This window comes from Marmota monax, unplaced genomic scaffold (assembly GCF_021218885.2).
Source record: "Marmota monax isolate L192 unplaced genomic scaffold, Marmota_monax_Labrador192_F-V1.1 WCK01_AAM20220418_F8-fsc00046, whole genome shotgun sequence".
NCBI lineage: Eukaryota > Metazoa > Chordata > Mammalia > Rodentia > Sciuridae > Marmota > Marmota monax.
In genome coordinates this window covers 3,139,326-3,164,444 of record NW_026692486.1, presented here as the reverse complement: position 1 = coordinate 3,164,444, position 25,119 = coordinate 3,139,326, and the positions used below count along the sequence as shown (strand labels likewise).

At 35.2% G+C, this 25,119-nt stretch overlaps 2 protein-coding genes across 16 annotated transcripts in view; one reads left to right on the top strand and one right to left on the bottom strand.

The window, feature by feature from the left end:
* Positions 1-16,652, bottom strand: part of Dnajb4 (DnaJ heat shock protein family (Hsp40) member B4) — a 35,616-nt gene extending 18,964 nt beyond the window's left edge. Inside the window, exon 1 of the mRNA XM_046443197.2 lies at positions 16,549-16,652. The gene's annotated coding sequence lies outside the window, so the exon portion shown is untranslated. The remainder of the gene's footprint in view (positions 1-16,548) is intronic.
* A 72-nt stretch (positions 16,653-16,724) lies between these two features.
* Positions 16,725-25,119, top strand: part of Fubp1 (far upstream element binding protein 1) — a 31,848-nt gene continuing 23,453 nt past the window's right edge. For 8 of the 15 annotated variants that reach the window (XR_006851470.2, XR_006851469.2, XR_006851466.2 and 5 more), the window contains exons 1-7: positions 16,725-16,960; positions 22,027-22,117; positions 22,868-22,930; positions 23,719-23,757; positions 24,230-24,269; positions 24,793-24,845; positions 24,930-25,001. Coding sequence is in view for 10 of the 15 variants with exons in the window: in XM_046443182.2 (XP_046299138.1) it covers positions 16,841-16,960; positions 22,027-22,117; positions 22,868-22,930; positions 23,719-23,757; positions 24,230-24,269; positions 24,793-24,845; positions 24,930-25,001 (478 nt within the window). In the remaining 5 variants the exon portion in view is untranslated. The remainder of the gene's footprint in view (positions 16,961-22,026; positions 22,118-22,867; positions 22,931-23,718; positions 23,758-24,229; positions 24,270-24,792; positions 24,846-24,929; positions 25,002-25,119) is intronic. The other 7 variants (XM_046443189.2, XM_046443187.2, XM_046443188.2 and 4 more) reach the window with 5 other exon arrangements.

Genomic DNA, 25,119 nt, shown 5'->3' with positions numbered 1-25,119 from the left:
TGCTAGGTCAATGATGAAATAAAATTTGTAGACTAATTCTTTTTTTTTTTTTTTAAGTTGTAGATGGACACAATACTTTTAGTCATATTTATTCCATGTGGTGGTGAGGATGGAACCCAGTGTCTCACATGTGCTAGATGAGCACTCTACCACTGAGCCACAACCCCAGCACCCTAATTCTTAACTAGACATGTCTGCTAAGGAGACTACATTAGAATATTTGAGGTATCAGATAAGATGTTTATCAAAAGACAGTACATACGTTACAAAAAAAACTGACAAAGCTGGGTATGGTGGCACATGTCTGTAATCCCAGAGACTTGGGAGGGTAAGGCAGGTGGACTGAAAATTCAAGGCCAGCCTTAGCAATTTACCAAGGATCTAAGTAACTTAGGGACACTCTGTCTCCAAATAAATAAACAGAGCTGGGGATGTAGCTGAGTGGTTACACACCCCTGTGTTCAATCCTTGGTAGAAAACAAAACTCTGAGAAAGACTACTTAATAATCATACTGTTTTGCTTAATTTAACCATTCCCATCAAACTCCTCAGTCCTGGCCATAAATGACTTTGGCCATTTCCCAAAAGTCACATTTACCCTGAAAGCAGTCGATTCACATTATCTGCCATACTTACATTTGATAAAATTGCAGGGGATGCTGAATTAGCAAATTCTGAATCATTATCCCTAAGGAAATACAGTTAGATTCCTGACAGATTGATCACATTTTCTTCTACCAACCAGTAATACTATTTTAAAATACCTATTCAATATATATTGTTAATTTATTGACATTAACTCATAGCCAACAGCACTGTAAGTCATGAGCCTAAACAAGCTTATTTAACATAAATATCCATAAGGCACATCAGACTATAGGAGGCAGTACTGGGGATTGAACCCAGGTCCTTGCACAAGTAGGCAAGCTTTCCGCCACAGAGCTACAACTCCAGGCTCTTTTGTTATTTTGAGACAGGATCTCACTAATTTGTTCAGGCTGACCTCAAACTTGCAATTCTGCCTCGGCCTCCTGACTTGTTGAGATTACAATTCTGGGCCACAACATCTGGATTCACAAAATATAGGCTTCTTGCACTTAGGAATATTAGACAGCACCTCAACACTGTGGTTGGGAGCCATTTTAAATAGCGATATCACCAAAAAAGCAGAAAGATGTAAAAAAAAAAAAAGATTTCACTAAACAGACTACAGAAAAAGAGACTCATTTACAGTACAAGAGCTGAAACAAGAATGCACAGTGCTAACTTATTCAACCTTAGCTGATTCATAAGGCTCAAATTGCTACTCTTGTACCCACATATCTGGAAATGACCTCAGAACACCTTCAGTATTGATTTGGGGATAAAAATAAATTTTGTTTATTAGGTAAATTTGTAAATACAGAATTGGCAAGAAATGATGACCAACTATATAATGATGTGCCATAATTAAGAATTTTCTAAATTAACTATAAGTTTTTAAAAATTATTTCTGAGCAACATTAAGTTCACAGGCACCAAGGGCTGTGCCTTTGAAGTGACATTTGTTATAGATAAAGCAAACAGGTTGTGTGTATGTAGGTGTATCCCCTCTTCCCCACTCCAGAAACTCTTCACCTAGTTTATTTCTGCTTTGTTACTCTAGTTGTACTGTTACTCTAGTTGTACTGTGGGTTGGGTTCCCCTGATCCACTTTTACCCTATAGCTCAATTCTATCACTACAAAAAAAAAAAAAAAAAAAAAAAAAAAACCTCTAAATAATGGTTTACTGATGCCTTACTCACTATGGGTTTTTTATTTTGTTTTGTTTTGCAATATTGAGGATTGAACCCAGAAGTGTTCTGCTCTATTACCAAGCTATACCCCCAACCCTTTTTATTTTGAGACACTCTTTTTATCCACTGAGTTGAAACCTCCCTGAGAGATCTTGTTTTATTCTTTCTTTTTCCTCCTAGAACCAACAGAATAAAACCTTTACAATATACTGCTGCTTAATGAACTTTCACTGAGTGAATAAATCAGAGATTAGTAATTGAGACCTAAAGTACAATGACCATGATATAAAGACCAAAAAATTATAAAATAAGAAGTAGAATCTATACATTTTGCCAATTGGCTGGCTATATAGATAAGGAAGGATTTCAGATTACCAGTTTCTGGAGTGAATAAAGTTGTGCACAGCTATGTTTTCACGAAAATGCAGAATACAGGACAATGTTTGAAGGGAAAGACAAGTTCCATTATAAACAGGCCTATGGCTCTATTAACAGCCCCTTCATCTATGCTACTTCTATTTGGAAAGTTTTATTGTTTGATTGCCTTTCTAAGTACTACTGTGTTGTAATAACTTGTTTCTCTAGCTAATTCCTCCAACAAAAATGCCTAACTGTATAGTGCAAGATTTATTTTTCACTCCCCGAAACTTAGTAAATATTCACTTAAATTAAATGTGGATGAAGGTGTCCACAAAACAGATATTCTGAACTGAAGCTTAGAAAGAAATAGCTAGAGATAAAAAACAAAAAAATTAGAAAGAATCATCACGAGTGATATTTTTAAGTGTGAAAAAGAAATGACTTTTGGAAAGAATCAAAGACAGAACGAGAAGACCAGTATGTATAGATCACATCAGTAAAGCGAAAACATGAAAAAACTAAGGAATCATTAGAGATTAACCAGGTGAATCAGCCATTCATATCTTCTTTCTGGCTAACAGCTATCCAATTTCTTCCAGGAATAAAGTAAGTGACTCAAGGAAGGTAGAAGTTTTCTCCAGTCTCTGGGAATTGGTTCATGTTGGTTGAAGTCAATCATAGTAATCACATTTTCTTTTGCCAGTAACTGGTGCCCAGTAAGATGTAAGAGAAATGATCTGGGGAACTGTGGGGGAGATTTTCCTCCCTGAAAGAAAAATCCTAGCAGAAACCCCAGCATTACCTTCCAGGTTTTGAATGATGAAAATTCAATGCTTGCTATCTTATAACCCTGAAAGTAGATATCTGTGACACAGTAATTATGGCAGAATATACAGCAAAAAGTTAGGTTCTCTTATAGTGTTGTTGCATCTCTAAATGAGCTGCCTATCACTGGACTTTTTGTTAAAAGATTCTATTACTTGCAATTGAAAACACCCTGATACTACTAGTGTCCCAAAAACCAAAGGGAGGAAAGCATTTTATGAAGAACACAGGGAAGTCAAGGGTGATATGAAAGTTACTCTTGGAGGTTAGAATGATTTTGGTTTCAGTAGTAGTAGCTAATCATACAACTACGCAAAAATTATTCTAAAAGTATTCTAAAAATACACATATAAATTCATTTACTCTTTTACAATAATTTTAAGATAGATGGAATTGTAAGCAATAAAAGAAAAAGTGAGATAGCAGTGAACTGAACAGTACAAAGAAAATGAAATGAGATAATAAATTTAGTATTTCAAAAAAGTTGTCTTAAGGAAAGAATAAAGAATTATAATAACAAGGGGATAAAAGAGGTTTTATGATGGTCAAGAGAGGAAGTAAATGATTAAAAAAAGATGAGATATATAAAAATATTTTAGATACATTAGGAAAATAAGTAATCAGGTAATATCTCAGAGAAGACTTGTTAAGTATGAGTAGGTGAGATCTGCACAAAATTAGAAGTTGGGTCTGAGAGCAAAAGGAAATAAAGACAAATTTGTAAGTTTGAAGGCAAAAGGATTAGAAAGACCAAGTTCATAAATGCTATAAATTTTCTCTTAAAAATGTTTTTAAAAGGCTTCTATTTCTGGGGCTGTGGCTGTATCTCAGTGGTAGAGTGCCTGCCTCACACTGGGTTCAATACTCAGCACCACATAAAAATAAAGGTATTGTGACCCTTTACAAAAAAAAATTTTTTAAAAAGCCACCTATTTCTAAGAAGTTGAGAATAAAGTAGAATGCTTGATAAGAATAATGATGGTTTGTGAGGCATGGCAGTACATACTTGTAATCCAGTGACTCCAGAGGCTGAAGCTAGGCAGCAGGGTCACAAGTTCAAAGACAGCATTAGAAAATTAGTGAGGCCCTAAGCAATTTAGTTAGACTCTGTCTCAAACAAACAAACAAAAACACCAAAAAGGGCTGGGGATATGACTCAGTGGATAAGCATTCCTGGGTTCAATTTCTGATACTGGGTGGGGGGACAGCGGGAATGACAGGATCACTTTGGAGTCTATGTTAAGAACAGAATGAGTGGGGTTGGGATTGTGGCTCAGTGGTAGAGCATTCACCTAGCATGTGCGAGGCCCTGGGTTCGATCCTCAGCACCACATAAAAATAAAATAAAGATATTGTGTCCAGCTACAACTAAAAAATAAATATTAAAAAACAGAATGGGAAAGATGGTCTGAGGTTGTGGCTTAGCGGTAGAGAGCTTGTCTAGCATGTGTGGGGCCCTGGGTTCGATTTTCAGCACTACATAAAAATAAATAAAATAAAGGTTAAAACAAAAAATAAAAAAAGAATGGGAATGGTTAGTAGGAAGAGCAGAAGACCATAAGAATGCACTGTAGGAGCTGGGTTTGTAGCTCAGGGGTAGAGCGCTCACCTAGCACAGGCGAGGTCCTGGGTTTGATCCTCAACACCACATAAAAATAAGTAAATGAAATAAAGGCATTGTGTCCATCTATACCTAAAAAATGAATATTAAAAAAAGAATGCACTGTAATAATTCAGATGGTTTGGAACATGATATAGCAGAGGATGTCGTGAAAAGTGGTCAACTTCTGCATATACTTTAAAGATAGTCAATAGGATTTCCTGATGAATCAGATGTGGGATGTGTGAGAAATCAATAATGACACCAAGGTTTTTCAGCTTCAGCTATTTACTGAATTAGAGGAGAACGCAGGGAAGTTGGGGAGTTCAGTATAGGAAATACTAAGTTCAAAATGCATGAAAATGTCTAGTATGCAGTTGGAAAAGAGTCTGGTAATCAAGAAATAGTCCAGACAGAAGGAAACAAATAAGAGGAATAGAGGTAAAACTAAAACCATGACACTTAAAGTACTAGAATGAATGAAGGGTTATTTTGTTTTGTTTTGTTTAGAAGTTCAAGGATTGGATCCAAGGATTCATAAACGTAGTAGTAATAATAACTATTACTAGCAAAGTGGGGTTTCTCATTCATCCCAGGAGGTGAGTCTTAATTATTCAAAAGCAAGTATGATCCTTGCAAGCACAAACCTGTGTGACTCAGTTCTAAATTATTCAAAAGCCAGTATGACACTTGCAAGCATAAAACCTGTGACTCAGTTCTAGTCAAGACAGGGATAATCTGGCTGGTAGTCAGGGGTAGGATAAGGGGAATGTATACTGGTAGAAGAAACTTTTTTCTTCCATTTAACAGTTATGACTGTATAATACCTGGAACTATGGCAATGCTTCAGTAGAGATTGGGAAAGCTAAGCAAGTAAGCTGAGGATGGCAGAGGACAAAGATGAAAAAAAATATGGATACATCATAAAACTGTTGAGTTGCTAACTCAATCAGCTTTAGGGTCACTCCTGTACTTTCTATTATTACTTAAGCAACTTAAGAGTTTTCATTACTTGGAGTCAAAAATATCTGGATGTAACCATTTCATTTAATAACAATGCTCAGGTAACTGAAAAGCAAACAGACTAAAAAAAAAAAAAAAAAAGTTAATACCTTTGCAAGGTCACTTAAGTAACAAATGGTGAACTGAAGTTTATCTGACTCCAAGTCTATCTGAAACTGTTTAATGGCCGCAAATTAAGAGTGGACATATTAAGAGAGGTGAGTATGAGTTGAGAATTAGCAAAGTGAATGATAAAAAGTTAAGGCCAGGAAGTAAGACGCTGAAAAAGGAGTAGAGAAACAAATGGAGTACACTAGTAGACAAGCTAAACTGACAGGTCTTCCTGAAAAGAGAATATCAGATTTTTATTGTTTGAAAAGTCTGGATGAAGGTTAGATGCAGGTAGACATGAATAGGGAGTAAAGAGTATTTTGAGTGGTCAAAGATTAATGTACCTTTTACTAACATTTACCATATGGCATACTTGATTTTCTGATATAGTAGTGACTAAAATACACAAGGTACACTAGAGTTTCCACTCCAGAGTGAAGGACAATAAACAAAAACTAGAACTTTAGAGTGCAAAAAGATTAAGGCCAGTACTGTCACTGGAACTTAGTAGCACTGACCTAAGATGAAGGTACCCAGATGTGACATAGATAGCAATCTGAGGCCTTTTCTCAGGGTTACAAACAAACATCAAAATGACAATCAGAATGACATTGATTAGCATACATGAGATATTTTTTCAAATAATTTAACTTACATTAGGGAATAAATGTTTAATGAATGATCCACCTGGTCATTAAACTTTTCCTACTTCAACTTTTCAATCCACTGCTTAATAAATGCCTAAAAGCAAATAAATAATCTGCAAAGTGATTCATGATTTCATTCAATATTCACTCAATTAGAATATGTGCCAGAAAGATGGAATACTTGCTTATTATGTTCACTTCTGGATCGCCAGTATTTTTATTGGATTGAATAAATTAATACACTAATAAGCAAGCTTTATGTTAATTCTCAGTTGAATAAGAATCCTCTTGCCCTTCAGAGTTCAGCTCCAATTTAAATCTCTTGATCTTTTTCTAAGCACATACTTAAGGATCAGAGTTTAGAAGAAATGAAAAAACAATAGTTGTCTGGGAAAAAACGTTTATTTTAAGCTTCATATACTTCTAAAATTTATTTTTAATAAATTTTATCTTGAAAAACTAGTATTGCATCCTTAGTTGCTACAATTAGATAATGTAGCATAAATGATGATGATAAACTACAGGAAAACTCTAATTTCAGATGCTTCTAAAACATTTAATTCCTTTTTCCTCTCAAGTTCATATTCCTTCAAATAGATTTTTTAAAATGAAGTGAGGCCATCAGTTAATGTGAAGTAACATAAAATAGCAAACAAAATCAGAAGGCAAATTCCAAAGAGATCACTGCTATAAATAGACATGGAAATGTCAGCACAGAAGCAAAGTTCTACTAAAAACAACACAACTGTTATCCCAAGTGAGTCTTAAATCTTATACCCACCCAGTTAAGGATTTTATTTCACTTGGTAAAGATCTTCAGTATTTCAATAATCTATTTCCAAAAGGAAATGCTGTAAGTAAAGACAGACGTCCTGATTACAAAAAACAAGATGCTTCTGGTTCTGCACAGATTCTTCTTCTTCTTGTACTTAATGAGAAAATCTCCTTCATCCCAAAACTGCTGCTTCATATAGAAGACAACTCATGAAATAAAGAGCATTGAATAGGAATCTAGCATTGGCTCTGTAAGTAATTTTGTCACTTTATACAAGACACTCAAGCAATCTGGGTCACTGTTTCCTCCACCGTAAAACAAAAGAAATGGATTTTCCAAAACTCATATTTTAAGAAAAATTTGAGTGAAGTCACCCTCCAGTGCCATCTTGCCTCAAATGCCCTCAATATTCATAACCATATATTCTAAAATTTGCTGAGCTTTAAATTTGTAAGAAAATAATAAGTAGGAGATAATAAAGAATTCAACTTAATAGTTATTAAGATTTTGCCAACATAAAAGCACTAAGCTCTACTGGGCATACCAAAGAGTAAGACCCAGTCTTTGAGCAGTCCTTTTTAAAGAGAAAGGAATAAGGACAAGATCCTTGTATTCAGAACATTTACTATAATTTATCTTGGGGAACAAAATTTAACTCAGTTTAACTGTCCAAACATTTATTAAGTACTTTTTGTGTAAAAGGGAAGTTTTCAGATTTTCATGAGCATACGAATAATGCTCCCTTTCTAAAAAATAAGAAATGCAGATTCCTCAAAACATGATTCAGTAGGGCTGTTGTCTGCATTTCAAAAGATGACACTGGTAGTTTTTGGTTAAGAAACACTACCCTAACCTACATTACAAAAAGTTGAAAGGCTCTCAAAATATAAATTTTGGCCCCTTAAAATTTTTAAGAATCATCTAAAAAAGCAGGCAGCTTCAAAATGAAGGCCACAGGGAATGGCTTTTCTAAGATAAGCAGATACAAGGCAAAGAAAATATATGATTGGCTAAGATGGAGCAGAAGCTTTATTTGGCTTGTGCCAGTGGAAAGTCCCTAGTTAGAGGTTAGTAAACGGTTTCTGTCTGGTTAAGACTACAGTTAGATTTCAGTTTGTTTATGTGGGAACCCAGGGTACTGGAGCCATTTAGTTATTTTAACAATTTAAAAACAGAAAATGCTTCTAGACCTTGAGACTATACACCCCTAACAACTAGAAACAAACTATAAGCAAAAGTCTAAGAGAACTTAAAACTTCAGAGTTTCTTGGCCTGCATTTAACCAGGATTAATTTCAGAAACTTTTAAAGATTTAAATACAGACCAATTAAATCAGTGTCTGGGAGTATGGATTGGAACCAACTCTTCCTTATTTTTTTTTTTTTGTGTGTGTGTGGGGGGTTGTTTTGATTTTTGTCTTGGAATGCTGGGAATCAAACCTAGGGCCTTGTGCTTGTTAGGCCAAATGCTTTACACCAATGAAATGCTTTACCTCCTCCTCCTCCTATAACCCCTATCTTCAAATTTTTATTTATTTATTTATTTGGTTGTAGATGAACACAATACCTTTATTTCATTTATTTATTTTTATGTGGTGCTGAGGACCAAATCCAGTGCCTCACATGTGCTAGGCAACTCCTCTACCACTGAGCCACAATCCCAGCCCATACCCTCAAGTTCTTAAAAAAAAGCTCTCTCTTGCCACTGCAGACAATACTAACTAAAATATCACCAAAATAGGTTAGTCAGGTTAGGTTTCATGAAAAAAAACGAGGGAGTGGGGGAGGGGAGAAGAGGAGAAAGGGAAAAAGATGTGTGTATGTGTGTGTCCACCCTGTGCTGGGATTTGAATCCAGGGGCTGTGCATGCTTAAACAAGTGTTCTAGCACTCCCCCTCCAAATGATAATTTTAATCTGGATTTTTTTTTTTAGCCAAAGTTTTAAAAAATGTAATAGAAGAAATAAAAGGAACTGGTATATTAATATCCAATAGGGAAGGGAAAAAATAATGTTTTGACCACAAAATTAAGAGAGAAAAGGAATAAACATATTAAAGGTTTTTGTTTGTTTGTTTTTGGTACTGAGGATTTAACCCATGGGTCTTAACTACCAAGCCACATCCCTAGCCCTTTTTATTTTTTATTTTAAAACAGGGTCTCACTGAGTTGCTGAGGATGGCCTCAAACTTGTGATCCTCCTGCCTCAACCTCCGGAGTCACTAAAATTACAGGCATGTGCCACCATGCCTGCCTGTAGACATTTTGTTTTTAAAAAACGTGCAAAATAAAAGTCTTATAGATAGCTAAGCAGACACAGGTTTGGAAACACACTGGGGTTAATACAGGACCAATTTAAAGTAAATTAAAATTTTATATATATATATATATATATATATATATATATATATATATATATATCAGGACGGCCTGGCATACAATTTAGCTAAAATTACTCAAGAAATGGGTGTTAAGGCCAGTTTTTTGAGACAGATGCTCTGAAGGGCCCGAAAATTTCAACCTAGCATTATAACCCTAAGTAATGGGAAGCTGTGAGTGTTATGTCCTACCATACCAGTAAGGGCAGAAAGCTCTGAACTTTTCAATTTCCTAAATAATGATGCTGTGTTGTAGCTTCTTTGATCTTGGTTAAAGGACAGATCCTACCAACAGCTATATGCAGCTAGCCAAACAAAACATACACATATTCAAAGAAGCCCTTTTGTATGATATAGAAAGAAGTTCTTTCTCTCATTAGACGTGAAGAACACTGTACAGCTGGAAATGACATTTTGGCTACCCACTAGATATTCCTTCTACCTTCATAGAAAGGTCCCAAGAAGCAGAAAAAAGTGTGTCATGTTTTCACAAAGGACCTTTGTTTCAAGCATTAACAGTTCTAAAAGATAAACTATAAAGAATTTTACTCAGAATTCTCAAGAGTCTGATCTCTGGAAGTTGGAATATTTTCTAAAGATATCTGATATGCAGAAAAACAGTACAGATACTGTTTTCCCATGTTACCACACAGCATTATTGGTGCTGTGTGGTAACATGGGAAAAAAGTAATCAGTCTGATCCTTGCCTTAAAAAGACTATTTTATAATAGACTACAAACATTATCAACCCCTAAGTAACATATCTGAAAAATAACACTAATATATATATAGACATCCCTCAGTATCTGAGGATTGGTTACAAGATCCCCCTCAGATACTAAAATTCAAGAATATTCATATAAAATGGTATTTAGTATTTGCATATAACCTATATACATATCCCCCTGTATATAGATATAGATTTGGGTATGTGCTCTAACACTGAGCTATATATCCAGTTCCTTCATATATACATATACATATATATACATATATATATATATATTTTTTTTTTAAGTCATCTCTGGATTATTAATAATACCTAATTGTAAATGCTATGTAAATAGTTGCAATATTGTATTGTTCAGAAATAATGACAAGGAAAAAAGTCTGCGTATGTTCTATAAAGACAGAATTTTTTTTCTGATTATTTCTGATCCATGGTTGGTTGAATCCACAAATGCAAAATCCAGAGGGCAGACTATATATGTAGGCATATATAGAAACATACCATATAAAGTGTTATATACTTTAATAACCCATCCAATGTAACAATAGAAAACAGGATTATATCATGTGACATGAGTTCATTAAATTTTGCAAATTAAATCCATTATTTTTTCCTTATATAAAGAGCTGCCTTCTCATGAAGAATTTTGGTCTAGGTCTTGATTAAAAATGAATGCAAATATTTTAAAGATTCAAATAAAAATGCTAATTCATGAACCATATCCTAGAAATTACAAAGACATTCATTTTCTTACCCATCTTTTTACAGACAATTCCTTTCTTTCAAGTCAGGCTGCCCAATTCAAATTGCAGCTTGCAGCTCTTACACTAATATGTTACCCTGGGCAAGTTAATATACCTATACCTCAGCAAAATGAGAGATATTAATATCCTCTATCTCATAAAGCCTCTTATGAGAATAAACTAGTCCACTTAAAAAACTCAGAACAATGACCATTATACGGTATACACTATTACTATCAGTGTTTTGGACATTATGACCAAGTGGGAATTCCAAATAAACAGCAAATGATACAATGGTAAACTACCATGATACAGCACAGGAGAATGAATAGAAATCCCTAATTTAGAGTTTCAGACAAGCTTTTTGGAAAAAATAGGGAATTACCATACAACAGTAAAATAGAAGTCAAAGATCAGTTTCTTATAGAGAAAATATACAATAGCTCAAGGGCTCCATAGTTAGGAATATGTGGAATGATTAACAGTAAACAGCTGGATTTAGAGTAAATCAATGGTCATTAGCAACATCATAGTAATCTTCGGTCCTCTAATAGCTCTTCAATTAGGACACTCAAATTTGGCATCCAAATCAGAAAAGAAATTTCTGGGAACTCAGGGTGAGATGATACTACAACAATTTCTTTTTCTTTTTCAGTGGTAAAGTAAGACTTAGACACTGACATACATCTCTAGCCCTTTTTTAAATTTTTACTTTGAGACAGGGTCCCGCTCTAAGTTGCTGAGGCTGGGGTCTCCATCTTTTGATCCTCCTCGCTCAGCTTCCCAAATTGCTGAGATTACAGGCATGTACCACATAGTCTGGCTAAGCAATTTCTCAAAGGCAAAAATTGTATTCTTTTACTGATAGCTACTTTTAAGAAACAGATTAAAATTTTACCCTCTCTTAATGTTATGCCAGTGAAAGAAAGAACTTGTAACCTACCAAAGGGCATACACACTTGATTCTAGATCCTCGGGGACCAAAGCCAGAATCTTTTCCACAACATTGGGCTGCCTCCAGTTTCAGACACTGATCAAACTGCTATTCCCTACAATGTTCCAAAGTTAGTTACAATTTGTGTTAACAACTTTGTCCTTTAAAATACAAAATATCTCCTGCTTCCATTCACACCATAGTCTAAAATAAAATCCTAGAAACTCAAACAGCATGGAGATCAAAGTCACAAAGATTAATCACCCACCTAATAATCAAATATCTGAATAACATCCTGGACCATCACTTTAAAGTGGCTGCAATTCTCACATTTTCCTGTCTGTATCTGTTGGGATTGTAGACAGGAAAAACAGAATTGGTTTCAATAACAGACTATAACATAAGAGTATAAGGTTATAAGAGAGCCTTCTGGCTAAAACCTATCAAATGTATGTGGATATAAAATGAGGCAGGAAAGCTAGACAATTTTGCCATTCTAAAATGCCTGTTCAAAAACCATAATGGGTTACTTTTCACCATTAGGTATAAATAACAAGGTATAAATAACAATCTATCAATATTCCACACAGTCTTAAAAAATCCTAACAGTGAAAAGCTGTACTAAGAATGAATCAATTTGGTAAGCAATATTAGAAAGTAAAAGGAAGAAACTTTCTAGTATATTTAATAATCCAACTTTTATTTACCCTTTTATTCTATTATTTGGCAATTTATATATTAGACTTTTCTTAAAAAATTTTTTTCTTAGTTGTTGATAGATCTTGATTTATTTATATGTGGTGCTGAGAATCGAACCTAGTGCCTCACACATGCCAGGCAAGTGCGCTACTGCTGAGCCACAGTCCCAGGCCGCTATTAGACTTTTATAAGTTCAGAACTACTGATTTTTCCTTCATCCTGAGGAGAAAATATGGAATACTTATCAGAAGTTAATTTTTTAATATTAAAAGAATTATTTTTTCAGACTAATGCCAGAGTTTTAAAAATTGATTTTAAAATTCCTTGATAAGAGTGTAATCATCAAACATATTTCAGCCGGATATTCAGCTAATCTCTCAAAGCACGATAAACCAATTTTAGATTATTGTGATATGCCCATGATAGATACTTTTTTTCTTGTTGGTTTTTAATTTTTCTTTTTTATTTTTCATATTCCCATTTTTAAGAAGATTTACACTGGAAAGGGGAATAAGCAGTCAAGATGATTTTATCAGTTTCAATAAAATTAAGCTAGAACAAAGAAGAGTATAAATAGCTTTAAGAAGAGTGTATGAACTCAAAACTAACACATATTCAGCTTAGGTAAATCACTAGCAAACTGGCACACTGGCTTATGCCCATAATCCAAGTGACTTGGGAGGCTGAAGCAAGAAAATCATAAATTCATGGCCAGCCTCAGAAACTTAACAAGATCTTGTCTCAAAATAAAAAATAAAAAGGATTGGAGATGTGGTAAAGTGTCCCTGGGCTTAAACCCCAGTATTAAAAAAAAAAAAAATTCATAGTTTTCCCACAATTTGGTTGACTTTGCAGGATTTTGTTTTACCAAAAGTATTTAAATATACTTGTATATATTAAGTGGACTACATGCTTATTTTTTCCTGATCATGCAATACCAAAAAATAAACTGCATTTTTAAAAATATTTTTTTTAGTTGTAGCTGGATACAATGCCTTTATTTATTTATATGTGGTGCTGAAGATTGAACCCAGCGCCTCACATGTGCTAGACCATTGAGCCACAATTTATATTTGAGCCATATTTAAAATATGCAAATTGCATATTTTAACTCCTATTTGCATAGCACTTTATGATTTCTGAAGAGCTTACAGATATAGCTCATTCAAGGATGATAAAGTAGATTATGATCACTATGTAGATGTGAAATCAGAAACACATATTAAGCCACCTGCCCAACATCAAAAAATCAACTAAGCCAGGTGCAGTGGCACATGCCTGTAATCCCAGAAACTTGGGAGGCCCATGCAGGAGGATTGCCAGTCTCAGCAATTTAGTGAGGTCCTAAGCAACTTAGCCAGACTGTGTCTCAAAATTAAAAAATTAAAAGGGGTAGGTGGCTCAGTGGTTGAACATCCCTGGATTCAATCTCTAGTACTAAGGGGGGAAAAAAAAAACACCTAAAATGGAAAAGCTGAGTTTTTTTCAGCATGCATTCATTCAACAAATACAGAGTGCCAAAACTATAAGCTAGGTAGAGACAAAATCCCTGCTCTCTAGAAATTTATGTTTTAATGAAAGAGAGGCATAAAGAAGTTTACACGTAAAAGAAAAAATTATTTCAGATAAATGCCATAAAGAGAACATGGTATCAGACAGTAAGTACAGAATCGCAAGATCAGAATGGTCCAAGGAGTAGCACCTGAAGAGCATATTGGCAAAGGAAAAAACAAGTACAAGGTTCCACAGGCAGGAAGTTCTTGAATAGCAAAGCAGACAAATACTTGGAGTGGAGTTAGTTTTAGACACAGTGGCCCAATTACATGGAACCCCCAGGCCATTCTAAGAAGAGAATTTAAAGTGCAATTGGAAATATATAGGCCAGACCTGATTTGTTTTCTAAAAAAAAAAAATATTAACCTTCTGTATGAGGAATGAATTGTAAAATCATCAGGAAGAGGTACCTCTCAAGCTTCAAAAATACCCATAATGGTTTATTTCTTGGATAATATTCCTATAGAATGGATACATGGGTGCTTGTTACTTTTGAAACCGTATGTATTACCATAAATTTCTGTACCAAATTTCATAATTTTTTAAAAAGCAAATTTAAGATATGTAAGAGCAGAAGAACTAAAATGCTGCTTAACCATCCAGAAATGAAGTGATGGTAACTTGTGTTAGGGTGGGAGCAGTAGGGGCAAAAGTAATGAAATTTAGAATATGCATTGGCATTACAGTCAATAGGGTCTTTCTGGATGTAGAGAAGAGGCAGAAACAGAAACCAAGGATGACCAGTACTTATCAATAAGGGGTAATTTTGCCCAAGGCATACAAGCAATGTCTGTATCTATTTCGGGTTGTCACAACTGGTGATAGGCCAAAGGGGGGCGCTGGCATCTGTAGGGAGAAGACAAGGAAGCTGCCAAACATACTAGAATAGCAGAACAGTACAGCAAAACAAAGATTTTTCTGGTCTAAAATGTCAGTAGTGCTGAAGGTGAGAAATCCTCGTCTAGACTGATTCCAACTTCTTCCCATTCTAGCATATCCATACCTCTATCAAAAAAAATATATATATATACATATGAAATATATGTACATATATATGTATACGTGTGTGTACAGAGAGGTTCTTACTTTCAATATCTAAATAAAACTAAAATATACATGAAATAAAGGTTGTTTGGGGGGGGTAAATTATATAACTCTGGTAAATTATGTTGACCAGAAGGCCTAACTGGTATCTAATTAATAAAACATGAAAAAAACAATTACTCATTAATAAATATTTGTTAGACAACTAAAAATATGAAGTTTCTGTTTAGAAATACACCCAACACTGCTTTTATAGTTTGTTGATATACTGTAGTCTAATACATTAACTGCTTTCCCAAATATAATTTCCACTTAAAAAAAAAAAAAACAAACTTTTTTTTTGGTACTAGGGGTTGAGAACCACAGGCTTTTTGCCACTGGGTTACATTCCTATACCTTTTTATATTCTTAGATTAATTCACGGAAGACCAAAGTACCACAAAGTTGAAGAAGTTCATTTTACCTCATTTTGTTAACTAGAAGGAAGTTTGGGAAACAGAATAAGAAACCATTGTGGTATATTCAAGTGCGAACAGAATGACTTGTAAAATACCCTAACTTGTCTCTGGAACTACTGCTACTATTAATAAATAAAATATGCTTGCTAAGTTCTGAAAAGAAAAAATCTGAAATTATTTGGTAAATATATTAATAGAAATTGCCCCTGCCCCCCAAAAATTCAATTAGTCCAGGGATGACAATCCGAACATGACCTTACATTTGAGTACACACAGATGAATGGGAAAAATAGTCTCAGAAGCCACAAAATCAATTCTGGGCAAGAAACGGATGTTAATTATAAGGACCTCAATAAAAATGGTCAGGGACCCACAACCTATATAATCAATTCTGATTAACACTGATTTTTATAAGTAATCGCGTTTTCAACAGATAGTCATTGTCAGCCTGCTCATTCACTAACTTAAAAAAACGTGGAAATCAGTTCGATAATTTATAGACTTCCAACCTCAGTTCATCCCCAGTTGTGATAAAACTCCAAAATCTTGACAGCCTAGAGGTAAATACAGGGACGTTTTACTACCCTGAAAATCATGCTGGGTTTCCACTAAGCCAGGCAGGCGTTTTCAGAAGCATAGCCGCACGGCGTCCGGGGCGCGCTTCTCTCAGGCGCTCTCCGGGCCGCGGTGCTCTCGAGACACTGTTGCGTTGTCGTCACGCCCCTGGGCGTCAAGCCCTTCCTCGCAGATACACAGAATAACCCCTGGCGGAAATTTTTCCGCACTACCTTCCAGAGGCAGCGGCTGGTAAGCAACAGTTACTCTTTTTCCTTCAAGTTTTCTGCAACCCAAATCCAACGGCCGCCTCCGCGCCAGTTCTACCCACCAACCCGAAGGAACAATTACCCAGCCTCACCCCAACAACGCGCGGAAAGGAGGCGCCAAGATAAACCATATTCTCGCGAAACTTTAAATCCAGTTCTCGCGACGCTCTCTGCTGCTCCTTCTTTCTCAGCCCCACCCCCCACGGCAGCACGTCGCCTCAGAAACATCGCGGGATTTCCATCTTTCAGTCTCCGCCCCTTTACGGCACGATGGTCGCGCAAGAATGTGATAGAAGCTCGACGGTCGCCATTTTCTTCCTTTCTTAGCAGTTAGCTGAGAGGAGGTCTCTGTGAAGAAGCGGCAGCGGTTCTTGTAGTGTAGCCATGGCAGACTATTCAACAGTGCCTCCACCCTCCTCTGGGTCAGCTGCTGGTGGTGGTGGCGGCGGTGGTGGAGGAGGAGTTAACGATGCTTTCAAAGATGCGCTGCAGAGAGCCCGGCAGGTAAGTCTGGATCGCGCGGCGAGTTCCCGAAAGCCCACGGTAATTGGCCCGCTGACTGTGTAGGCCGCTATCTCTTCAAGCGTGAGGAAGAGGAAAGAGGTGCTCTTCCGGGCTGAAATTTGAGAAGATTCACGTTGTTCTACGTTGATAATAGCGACCGGAGACCAGAACTCAAGTTTTGTATTCTTAGCGTTGGAACTCCAACGCAGGGTACTCAGAGATGGCATTAAGTCTCGCCCAGTTCTGCAGTACTAGCACTTCCAACAAGTTAGCTCAGCCTCCCCTCCCTCTTACTTAGAACGAATGCCTTTTTTCATGGTATGAAGCGCGTGTAATTTTACACAATAGGATGGAAGGTTCTGGTAATTAGTTTGGGATAGGGCTAGGGTCCGTCTACAGGAGTCTCAGGTAGTAAGGGAAGGGATTTGTCATTAAAGCAGTCTTTTCAGCTTCCAGCTCTTTTGAGCTCTCCCTCCCAATTAAAGCAGCTTTCGGTAACCTTCACCTTCGTTTCTACAAGGAAGCGATTCTAGAAAGCACCAAGCACCCTTCCTTTGGGCGGGATTTGTGTGTGAGTCCTTCCTCCTTTCTCAAAATGGCCTCAGGCCCATTATACCCGCGGTTTCAATTTGAATCTGCCTCTCTGTTCAGAGTCGTAAATTGACCAGACCTCTTTGTATTACGTAGGTGCGTACATTTGCCCTGAAGGCACTTCTTTCCCAGGCTAAAGCCATTTTAAAAAATGGTTTATGTGCTCCCGGAACCTGGAAGGTTACTTAACTTGAATGTTCTTTTTAGATGTCCCCTGATGCGCTTATGCTTTAAAATATGTGATATTGGTGCGGTCTAGTCTCTAACTAAGGTCGGAATATGTACTGGGTGCTAGGCATTTTAGACCAGTGTCAGGCGAACGGTAAGTGGAAACCAGTTTTGATGGTTAGGAGTTCACTTCATTAACTTTTTACCTACCAGCAGGATTGAGGCAAAAATCAAAATCTATAGTGAACAAAAGTTCATCATTAAAACTAGCTGTGCATTTTTTGAACTACAGAGTATTTTTTTAAAAAGCAGTTGAAACATTTATGTACCAAACAGAAACACTGTTAGCAAGTTTTAAATAAGATTGGGTTGGAAGACTTAGCAGTCTTTATTAAAACTAGTATTTTGTGCCACACTATTCATAGACATAGGGGTTTTTTGTTTTTGTTTTTTTTTCACTTGGTGCTGGGGATGGAACCTCACATGCCTGGGCAAGGTCCCTACCACTGAGCTATATCCTCAGCCAGAGACTGGAAATTATTTTAAGGTATGAATTGATTCTCTCACTTTTTAGAATCTGTGATATAGTCAGAGAACCAAAGGCAAGTAACAGAATTTCTGCATTTAATGTTTTCGTTTATACGCCTGTAGACAAAATATGGACACTTAATTCATCAGCTTGTTCTCATAAAGCATTTCTGCTGTGAGTCAGGAACTGTAAAGGCATACGGGATAAGGGGTTGTCCAAGGCATTGGAGAATGAGTTTGGCCAATAAAGAAAAAGCATCATGTGCAAAGGTATAAGGATTTTGGGAATGGCCAGAACCCAAGAGTGAAGTTATTGGAACATAGTATTGAGTGGAGCAAGGAAGGTGGAAAGAGGTGAGAAAAATACAGATGGATCAGATATGATAGACGTTGGGTTGCTAATAAGCTTGATTGTGGTAATAAGAAAATGGTGTAATACTGCAGGTGTCCATCATATCTGACATTTCAGGTTTATGACCATGAACTCCCATAAGACCTTGCCAATAGTTGGTACTCAATACTTTCTGAATTAAATCAATGAATTAGAAATGTTGTGATCAAATTTTGTTTTGACAATAATATATTCTTTAAAAATGCATGTTATTAGCTATATCAGATCCTAGGTCTACAGAAGTTGTATATCTTGTTGGTCTCCAGGCACATTTTTCACAAGTAGAATGCAACTATATTTGACCCAAATGCATTTTTTAAATCAAATATTTGTGGACCCTGCCTTAAATTTGAATCATATGTATGCTGATTTGTCATGATAACTAGCAATTTGTTGAGACTATGCTACATATTAAACTCAGAGTTAAACATATCTTGTTGATTAATTTGATTTTTGCCATCTTGCCACAAGGTAGGTGTAGAGAGACTTTTTTTACCATTTCATTATATGCAAATGTGGTAAATGACAGTTTTAGAAAGAAATAAGATCAGTTCCATGTCTCCACCCAAAAACATAAGAGGCATGTAGTGGACTGAAAGTTGGCATTTAGATAGTTATCTTCTGAGAAATGGCTTTTTTAAAAAACTAAAATTGGGGCTCAGTGGTAGAGCACTTGCCTAGCAAGTGTGAGGCACTCGGTTTGATCCTCAGCACCACATAAACAGAATAAAGGTCTATCAACAACTAAAAAAAAATACTAATCTGTAGAGTTTCCTATCAACTTCAAAATTCTTGGATTTTAGGGATGGCCAGTGAAGAAGGTGGAAATGCTTAAAACATACATATATGTATGAAAGCAGAGTAGAGTAGGGTCCAAATAGAAAGTTTGGATTATTCAATGTTGTTATTAGTGCATTATAGCTATATATGATAGTGGAGTTCATTTTGATATGCACCTATGCATGGAATATAATTTGTTCCATTTCAATCCCTATGCTTCCACTTTCCCTACCCTCCTTCCTCTCACTGTTCCCCTTTACATACTGGTGATCTGCTTATTGTATGCTTGGATTATTTTTGTATATTTTCAAAGTAAGAAGTTCCCACACTTAATGTATAGAATTGAGTATATCGGGAAGTTAGTTGGTTTTTAGGAATTCTATCTTTTAAATTAACCCTCTTTGTAATAACTTAGAAAATATATTTGATCAAATCTCTTAATATTTATACTAAAATCTTTAATGTCTTTGTATTTACTCTCAGTTTTTGAAATATTACTGGTTCTTTAAGCGAACTAAGTATCAACTTTCATTTTCATATGCATAGTTGTAGAACCATTCCATGATTAGAAATGTTTAGTAAATTATGTACAAGTAAGTATTCTTTCTGTGGAAGTTCCTTAAAGTTCAAGGCGAGTTGCTTTGCAAATTCAGAGCTTTGTAAATGCCATTTACTGTTTAAGTTCTTAAAGTGCTAAATGTTTTGAGACTGAAGGAGTTCAAGTATGATTAGGGAAACTTTGAGGAAGGAAATAAGATTAAATTGTATGCCCAAAGATGAAAGTAGGCTTCTTAGGGGGGAAAAAATGAAAAATGGATAAGGCAGTTTGCATTCATCAAAGCTTTAGAATCAGGGAAATCAAATTATGTGCCTTTTATATCATGCATTTTAATAATATGCCCTGTGTTGTAGGTATTTGCATTTATGGATGAGGAAAAGGTAAATCTAGGAAACCTGGAAAGATAGTTATTATGTGGAATACGATACATACTGGCTTTAAGTGATCCATATTTGATTTAAGACACCAATATCCTTGAATATACTCAGCCTCTCCAGTGTCCTGATTATACACAAATGTGAAGCAGTTGGTTTAGTTCTTTTAATCCCACATCAGGATCTCTTGGGAATTTCAGTCACCAACAGTTTTTTTTTTTTTTTTTTTTAACATGGATGATTTCAGACAAAGTTAAAATGATATAATAAACCCTCATAAGTTTCACACATCTTTAATGATGAGTATAATACAGAGTATTGTGGAGTTTGACCTTTGCCAGTAATAATAGTTCCATTTTTCTTTTCATAGAAGAATGCAATAAATGCCCATTGGCTGTGCCCTGTTTGTAACTTCAAGCTGGTATTTCTTATATGGAGTTGGTTTAGTCAAATAAAATTGTGTGCCCCTCACCACTTAACTGTTCTACCACTGAGCCAAATTCCCAGCCGTTTTGTTGTTGTTAAGATAGGATCTTGCTAAATTGCCTAGACTGGCCCCAGATTTGTAATCCTCCTGCCTCAGCCTTCTGAGTAATAGCAATTACAGGAATGCACTGGCTGTCCCACTCTTTGTGGGTGGCAGAGGATACTAGGGATTAAACCTAAGGCCTTGTACATGCTGGGTATGCACTGTACCCCAGCCCTTTTATTTTGAGACAGGATCTCATTAAGATGCCTTGAATTGAGATTCTCCTACCTCAGCCTCTCAAGTAGCTGGGATTACAGGCACACTGGTTGCCCCACTCTTAAAATTAACACTTATTTAAGAGAATGGCTTTTTTGAGAGATTGAATCTAGGGGTACTGAACAACTAAGGCATGTCCTGAGCCATTTTTTATTTTGAGACAAGGTCTGGCTAAGTTGCTTAAGGCCTAAGTTGCCGGGGCTGGCTTTGAACCTGTGATCCTTCTGCACTGGGAGTGCACCATCATGAGGAAAGCCTTTTAAACAGAATTATGATTTTCTAGCTAAGATTTTCTTAGACTAGAGCTCCCTAGGCTCCAGCATTTACTCTTAGAATAACATTGTCTGGTGGAAATATAATGCAAGCTCTGTATTTTGTTTGACCCAACATACACAAAATATTATCCTTCCAATGTGTGTTTAATATAAACTTTTCAGATGTTTTATATTCTTCCATTAATTGCAGTTTTTCAGTATCCCAAGTGCATATTTTACACTTACAAAGCATGCCGGTTTGGACTGACCACAATTTAAGTACTCAGTAACCACATGTGTCTACTAACCATTTAATTAAGCACCATAGTACTACAGTCCTAGAAGTGGTCACATGCTCTGTGATCACAAACATCTTTAAAAGCCATGGGGAAAAACTGTGGAAAGATAGCATTAGGATCCATATTTTCTTCAAAACTAGTCTTTTTCCTTAACGATGACTGATTTCAGCTACTTTGTTAATTCTTATATGGATGTATTGGAAACTTCATTTCAGACCATGATTGGTTGTTAACTCTGTGAAGTATTAATGATATTGATAAATTTGAACTATGGTTTTAGTTTGCCATTGTATCAAGTGACTTTGCTTTTGTGAGCTGAATAATTTATAGTAGTTTGTGTTGCTATCCTTGGTAATGGTGTGTTTTTGTTTTTTAAGATTGCAGCAAAAATTGGGGGTGATGCTGGTACATCATTAAATTCAAATGACTATGGTTATGGGGGACAAAAAAGACCTTTAGAAGATGGAGGTAAGTTATAGCCATAAGTAATTTTAATTGTTTCAGAAAGCATTTAGTTGAAATTATTTTCAAAATTTGTTATGATTCCTAAAATTGTAAGGTTTATATTGGCTTCAAAAGTAAAGTGGGGAAAGGGAGACCTAGACAAGGTAGGTAAAATTTGATTCAACTAGAAAGTTTTGTCTTAGTAGAAAACAAGTTGATTTTTCCCTCTTAGCATTGTGCCAGATTGACAGTTTGCACAGACTTCTCATTAATACTGAAAACAAAACTATAAATAGTTTAGGAAACACTTTACTGTTTTTTTCTTATGTGAATGAATTTTTATATGCTGTATTTTCATCATTTTACTATTTCAGGTTTCATTTTACAGATTAAGGTTTCTGTAGTTTGCTACCCTGGTGTAACACTTTTATGTTATTTTGTGTTTCAGGTTTAATTTTAAATGTGGATTAAAACAGTGGATTTATAATTTTCTATTTTAAAAAAATAATTGTTGAAGCTTCTGAACTTAGAAATCTGTATATTTTTTGTTTTAGGGTTGATTATAAATTTTGATACACTTTCTTTGGCCCTTTTTTTAAAGGAGGATTCTGACCAAGCCTATAGAATGTATTTGTAGCTTTGACCAGGAGTACTTGGTTTCCTCTTATTTAAGTGTCTTTCATATTTGTAGTGAGGTTTTTAATATTTAAAAAAAAATGAGCTAATGATGCTTCAGATGTTGTATGTAATGTATTCTTTTTATTTTATGTGTAGATGGCTCTTGGACAAGTCCGAGCAGTACAACACACTGGGAGGGAATGCCCTCTCCTTTTAAAGGCAGGAATTTTTATTTATTACCTGTGTTTAGTATGTAAACGTGAAATAAACCAGTGGATTCTTAAATGGACACAAACTTTCTTTTGGATTGTGTCTGAATTTTTGCTCCACAACAATCTTTATTTTATGTTTAATCATTTAAATTTGAAGGGGGGAGGAGAAGATAATTCAATCAGCTATAGGTTGTCTGTTGTAAGGTATGCATTGTGTTCATCTCTAATGGATTTAGATAAAGATAGTCATGTAGCTGCTTTGAATTCTGAAGTTTTACACAGTGAAATGTTTACAGATAATAGAACAGTTTAGATTGAGATTGCCTTGTAATGTGATTTTTTTTTCTTTTCCTTTTTGAATCTAGTTTTGTGATCACTGTCAAATACACTCAACTTTGGATATATCAGATTTTTACATTTCGATAGCCCACCCTCCCCCCACCTGGTTTTTAGTACCTACAGTGGAAGCATCATTAGCCAATAGCATGTGATATTTTGCTAGTAATCAAGATACTTTGTCTTATATATCATTCTAAAGTGTCTTAATACATTAAGGTCAGTGATTTGATATAATGAAAGGTTTTTTTTTTATAATGTCTGTGCATTTTTTAAACACAAGGATAATGAAAGACTAGTTTTTCGTTAGATTATTGGGAGTAAGTTGAGGTTTGGCAATTTTGGTTCAAGTAATAAACCATTCTACCAGATTTTTAATAAATGTTTATAACTATTTACTCTTTGGCGGGAGGAGCTTTGTCCTTACTGGCAAAAATTGAAAGACTCTTAATTTTTCAGATCAACCAGATGCTAAGAAAGTTGCTCCTCAGAATGACTGTAAGTATTAATTTAAACTGGGTTTTAAAAGTACCTGAATTTTAATATTGAGGGCTTATTTCTATTTTTAGTGAGTTTTTTTGAAATTTGATTGGTCTTTTAGAATGTGAAGCCTGAATTCCCTTGTAAATATATGCCTTTCCTTTATTTATATTTTATTCCTTTTAGCAGTCCTCATGGCCAGGCATATATAAAGATTGATTTCTAGGCTATTATAAATGTCATTTAACTGTTCTATTTCTTAATCTATGCTTGTATCACTTGGATAAGGAAAGTTTTGTGCTTTTTGTTAATATATTTGCCCTTTCACTGTCTTTCTCATCAATTGTCAATGTTGATTGAAATCATCTACATAAAATTGTATTCTCTCCAGAATGTTCTTGCATCAGGGGAAGTTTAGAATGTCTGATTTGATTGTTGTTAAATATATAAGTAAAAGTAAATTTTGAATTTTTATTTAATTTTTTGATAGCTTTTGGAACACAGTTACCACCAATGCATCAGCAACAAAGGTATAGTCAAAAGCTTTTTTAAAAGTACTTTGCAAGTGTGAATTGAACTGTATATACAAACATAAGTTAATGTTTAGTGAATATATGTCAATGTATTTTTTTGCATATGTAGTTTATTTCCTTCTATTGGGAAGACGACACAGAGGGATGGGGTCTTTTGTTTGTTTTGTTTGTTGAGAGAGATCCATTTGAGATTTGGCAAAACAGGTGGAATAGATTACATTTTAGAAGAGCTAAGGTGAATTAAAGTGACATTTCCTGAACTCTTCATCCTAACTCCTTTGCCATTCATGCCTTTAGACTATTCAGTTCACCATCTCTTCCTCATTTAATAGGTATCACTTTATTTAAGATTCTTAATTTAACTATACTACACAAAGAATAAGACCATATTTTGCCAAAATTATGTGCTTGGAACCTTAGTTTAAGCCATTAGGAAGCATTATACTTAAATTTAGATTACCTTTTATATATAAACATTATCTTTTCTTGAAGGAAATTTTTAGTTACTCTTATTTCTTAGCAGATCTGTAATGACAGAAGAATACAAAGTTCCAGATGGAATGGTTGGATTTAGTAAGTAACTTATATTTAAGTTTTGAAAACATGAAGCATACTTTGTATTCTTTCGGCAAATAATTTATTTTTATTTTTAACTAGTAATTGGGAGAGGAGGTGAACAGATCTCACGCATACAGCAAGAATCTGGATGCAAAATACAGATAGCTCCTGGTAATTATTTTCTTGGTATTTTCAAAGTGACTAGAAAATGTGTATTATTTTTAAGCTGCTAGTTATAATGATGCAACTTGTTACTATTTTCTTGACCTAAAATTTTATTTTATTTGTA